Below are 5,620 nucleotides of genomic sequence, written 5' to 3' on the forward strand. Positions count from 1 at the left end.
ACCATTGCTATATATTAATCTTCAATACACACAAAAAAAAGCACAAAAGCAGTTAAAACAGAGCACACTGTTACTAAGTAAGTACCTTCAAACAGCAAACACTAAGAAAAATTTAATGTGTGATTCTGTAAACGCTTACTATTCACAACTGTAGAATTCTTATTAGGGAACTTAAACCTGAAAAGACCACGAAGAGTCTCTTCAACAAGGACAATTAACAAAACCTGTGCCACTAATAGGACCCCACCTGACCTAAGCAATAATGCAAGCAGCAGGTTTTGAAAAGTTTTTAGATCCATTACCTACAGAAACAAGGGTCATGTTGTTTATTCTGTCTCCTCCCTAGCTGTAAGGTCTATTATCAAATTTTAGCCATACATGATACAAGGCTGCAGAAATATTCAGTCATTTCTACTTTTACATAAAAAAGAAGGAAAATATTCGCAATACTCCCTGTGATAGTCTGAACTCACACCATAAGAAACCACAGATTTCCCAAAAATGAGGGAATGAATACCTAGCAGTAGAGAAAAACCTCAAAAATTTGCATCTTATTAGGCATTACAAAAACCACTTTGTTGTAAACTTCCCCATCCCACTTCTGCAGCTTATCCTGTATTTAATAACTGCTGAAATGCAAACTTTGAACCAGCTGTAGCTTGATGACCAATTCTTTCATTTCTGGTGTCAGCTGACAGAATGAAAATTCACTAGCTTTTTTAGTGTTGTACTAATCTTTTCTCTTACAATATGAAACTATGCAAAAACAGCATCATTCAAAAGCAAAGTCTACTTTTACAAAGATGCCATTTGGGGATATTTTTTGTTCCTAAGCCAGAATAATGAAAAATGGCTTAAAGAACAATTTTGCTTTTGCACAGAAGTCCAAATCCATAAACAGTTGCTAGTGGCTTAACTACTGAATAAACTGCTCACCATTGTTAGTTTCACCTTCAGTCTGAATCATGTTAAACATGCTCAGGGGCACAAACAGCTTTCACAGGTCTCTGAGCCAAAGGAAAGTGCTGCTTTCTCACACTGTTCACAAAATGTCTGCACAAATTTTTTTTTCGTAAAAGTCGGGGGTCATTTTACATCAAAACAGCTAAATTTTGTGTAGAGTAGTAAAAAAAAAAAGCTTAACTAAAAACTAAGTGTTCCTACATGTTTTAAGTGCAATTACCTCCAACTAGAAAAAATAAATCTAACCTCAACTCCAAACCACTTAACAGATTTTTCATCATTATACTAGCAATTACATTGCATACAAATTCACTAAGCTGCCACGATTTGTCAAATCTTTCTTTGAAACTGTTATAAATGCTACAACAGGATGGAAGATAATGTAAGATCAATAAAGTCAGAAAATAGCATAAGAGGAAGCAGACAGCTGCCTACACAATAATGGATTATTAACATGTTATATTGTTTTTTGATAATAGTTTTCATTTTAAGAGGAGTTTGGGGTTTTTTGAGTATCATACTTAACATAATTGAGAACTGCATTTAATTTGTGAGCAGAAAATCACAGTTGTATATTTCTAATTTGAAATAAAGACTCAGAAACACACTGAAACTTTCTCCCTTTTAAGGCCAGTGTGTGCAGCTAACACAGCTCCAGGAGCTCTTGCGCACCAAGCACGTGGGCCAAGTGGTTCTTCATCATACCAATCCTCTTGCTCTTCACACACAACCAAAAGGACATAAAGACAACATAAAGGGCCTGGTTTAAAAAATTAAACTGTGTTCCTGGAAGAATTCTATATTCAATCCACTCTCTGCCCGAGAGCGACCTTTCTCTCCTCGTAAATCTTTTCAGCCTAACAACTATTAGGGCATATGGCATGGGAGGGTGTGATTCTTTAAGAGCGAGATAGAACTTAACAGCCTCTCAGCTTGTGTAAACTGTTACTCTGTACACATATGTTCTTCACTGTATTTCAGTTTTACAGTAAAGAAGATCCCAACTTCAGTTCTGTGACAGAGATCACAGGCTGAAAAACAGCTAATGAAAAATGGTGTACGCTCCAGGTCAGTGATTTAATAAGCACCTGAAGAGACATTTTTAAGCCATGGTCACCAACTGTTATTTTAATCTCTGATATTTTCTGTTACTCAAATCTCAACCCTTTTATGAGCATTTGGTTTTGATAGTGCTTTTAATGGGAAAACATAAGAAAATAGGTATTACAACCCACATTATCACAAATTAAAGTTTCATTTTGTTATATATCATCTTATTTGGAGGAAAAAAAACCAAACAAATTTAACTCTAATGGATGCAACATATTTCTTGTTCATTCACATCCTCTGTTACCAAGTTGTCTTTCTATTTGATAACCTCATTCAGACATATTTATTTCTACTGTGAGGAGGTTGCTAATTAAAATAATGACTAATGCTAATTCACTTGAACAGTAATTATACACCAAAAGCTCATTACAGACCCTGAAAGGTATGCTTTTATCCAGAGAAATCTGTTGTAGCAGTTGCATTTTGGAAGATCTGAAAAATTGTCTAAGCACTTAAAAAACTCTGTTAACTAAAACAAGTATCACTTAATTTCACATTCTCTCCAATCACAAACCAGTTTTAAAATCTAAAACAAAACTACAGATTTGCCCCCACTCAAGAAACGTGAAAACATGAAGTTTTCACACTTTGTAAGGTAAAAACGGCACACTGTAAATTATCAATTACTAACCCTAAAAAGACAGTTACGTGCATGTTCAGGTTTAAGGATGGGAGCAGTTCATTCATATCTTACATTGTTATTGTCTTACAAAGAGATGGTAGCAGTTCTCAAGTGAACTACCTATTTATTTTCAATGCTGATTTACTACAGAAGACACAGTGCAATACAAGGAAAGCCCTTTGAATTGCTATAACCAGATTGTAGAGGCACAAAAACCCAGTCAAATCTGACAAGATTTTGTACTCTGGTTTTCTTGCTAGATTTAAAAAGCCAAATTCCATAAACATGGAAACTTAATAACAACAAAAGTAGATGGCATTTGAAAAATGCCAGAATGACTTGTGAACTTGTACCGATTTCAAAAGAAAGGAACAAAAGTTTCAGAGTATTTTTTTTTTTTAATAAAATAAATGCTTGCTTTGCTCTCCTATATCTGGGTCTTAATCTGCCTTGAACTATATTAACGTGAGATATACATTCACAATTTAATAAGCTTTAAGCATAATTATTAGGATTAAAATGAAAAATAAAGACCACGGGACATTTAGCCTTCAAACTACTATTTCACCTGTATGGATAGACCTTTAAAGCACCTCAAACATCTCACCCTGAAAATACCAGGCAGGCCTCAGTCTTAATTCAGTTGAAGGATCAGGTCCTGAAGAGACAACGGGTATTTAAAAGAAAAGCCATACAAGAAAGCAGGAGCAATTAATTGTTATACTGTGTCTTTTCATCTTCAAGCAAATGATAGTTCTGATTTAAGCCAAAGAAGCAAACCTATTTTCAATACTGAGATCTCAACAAGACACTTGGAACCTTTCTATGTTCTTAAAATGTTCTTATTCGACATTGTGGATACATTTATACGAGCTATTCTTCAGATGGTACCTGCAATCCTGGAATAAATCGAGCATCTTTTTCAATTAAAAGGAGTTGTTCAACACCAGCACTGAGAATGGATCTGGTAATTCCTCCTGGCCCAGGGCCCACTTCACAAACATGGGCATTTTTCAGCTCGCCAGCTTGTCTCACTATCTTGTCTGCAAGACACAAAGAACATACTAAGCCTTTATTCTCCAAAAGATCCAGCTCACTAAGATAAAGTCATTGTTTATTGTTAAAACACAAGCATGCTTATCTCACAACACACAAACAATGACACATCCCAGTTGAATAATCACACACCTGCTAGACTGCAGAATTCAGATTTGTTTCATACTACAAGGTACGCTCAACTGTTTAAAAAAAGACTATTTTCAGTTTAATGGCTTTAATATACAATGTTGCTCATTACCAAATTTTTTTTTTAAAAGATAACATTATTCATCATTTGTAAACTAGCAGTACTGTTCTCCTCCTGCAAGTAAGGCCTGGGGTTCAACACCTTAAAGCCTCACTACTTATCCTTATAAAGGTATTTCACTACCGTACCTCTGTTTCAAGGAAATTTAAGAACCAAAAAGGATACAGAGAAGCTCTACAAAGATTACAATATGTACAGAGCAATTTTATGAGGGAGGAGTTGGAGTAAAGTAAAAGTTGGAATACAGGCAATTAGTAGTTATAGAAAGTGGGGCAGTTGAAAGATGAGGAAAGAATACCTGTACATAAATGAAAAGATACTACATTGGAAGGCATTACGGCCAGGAAATAAAAGTGATTAAGGATTGAAAAAGGATTAAAATAAGGATTAAGAATGTAGCTAATGAAACAGAGAGATCCTTAGGAAGTATGGAAAGAGGGATGCTGAGAGAAATTATACTGCTCACTCCATAATTTCTTAAGTAAGCAACAAAACCAAAAAACATCTGAAGACTTGTCTGCTTGTAAGGTTTCACTACATGCATGCAGGCATTTTGATTCCAGGGTAACAGTCTAGTTATTCAGGAAGTGGAACCGAGTTTCATGTTCACATCCTAAATCTTTATCAACCTGAATCTTCAAGTGCAATCAAATCATCAGCTACATGAAACTGCACTGTATTTATTACTGCAAAACCCAGCCACCACTAGGACAGTGCAAAAACCCACCACTGACTGAACAGTGACAGCTTTGTCACCCATTGCTGCCATGAAGCTGGAGAAAACGGAATTGTTCAGAATAACGTAACTGTCTCAAAAAAGCTACATTTCTGACAAACTGAGACAAATGACCTTCCTAGCCAGAGTATACAGTAAATTACACTACATAATGACTTACAGCACTTTCTATGATACACAATAATCTGAAAAAAATACTAATTTTTGAATTAAATTTATAAACTCTAATAGTACCTGAATATTAAAAGTACTACCAAAGCTTGGATTTTTGCGATAACTCATTTTTTACATAGGAATACAGTTTCTACCTCAAAGTTACTCTGTAATTTATAAAGAACCATATTTGGTAGGAATTTACAAGTAAAACCAATTTGTCTAAGCCAAAACTACTTCTAAAAGAAGCCTTTAAAGGTTTACCATTGAGCTGTCATGAATTTGGCAGATGTCCTCATGCCAACATCATCTGCTTAGCCAGAATCTGGATTCTGAAGAAAACTGGGATATGTGTTTTATAGTAGATAAAAATATTAGGATAAAATATTTAACCTGTCAATCGCAAATCCAGTAGAAAGTTCTGGGAAAGTTGTTTCTGGGCTTTAAGGCGAAAGAGTTTAATAATCTCTCCAACAGTTGGCAGGGGAGGCAGACGGAAAGCTGCCGCCTTCCCTGGGACAGCCATACGACAAAATTCTCCTTCCTTCCTCCTAGACAGACATTGAAAAGGTGATTTTAGTATACGCAATAAATTCTGATATACTTAATATTAAAAACGCTGCCAGGTTTAAAAGCCAAGCCGTGATGCATAAGTCATTACACCAGTGCTAAGTTTCAAACACCAGCTCTTCACGGGCTCAGGACAGGCGACGACGGGGGCGAAGCCGCG

General features: G+C 35.6%; 1 protein-coding gene across 1 annotated transcript in view; it reads right to left on the reverse strand.

The window, feature by feature from the left end:
• Positions 1–5,419, reverse strand: part of TFB1M (transcription factor B1, mitochondrial) — a 26,224-nt gene extending 20,805 nt beyond the window's left edge. Inside the window, exons 1-2 of the mRNA XM_010072467.1 lie at positions 5,284–5,419; positions 3,587–3,738 (exon numbers count right to left, since the gene is read on the reverse strand). Coding sequence (XP_010070769.1) covers positions 3,587–3,738; positions 5,284–5,416 — 285 coding nt within the window. The 5' untranslated portion in view covers positions 5,417–5,419. The remainder of the gene's footprint in view (positions 1–3,586; positions 3,739–5,283) is intronic.
• Positions 5,420–5,620: the final 201 nt, after the last annotated feature.

Source organism: Pterocles gutturalis, unplaced genomic scaffold (genome assembly GCF_000699245.1).
Source record: "Pterocles gutturalis isolate BGI_N339 unplaced genomic scaffold, ASM69924v1 scaffold10227, whole genome shotgun sequence".
Lineage (NCBI taxonomy): Eukaryota > Metazoa > Chordata > Aves > Pterocliformes > Pteroclidae > Pterocles > Pterocles gutturalis.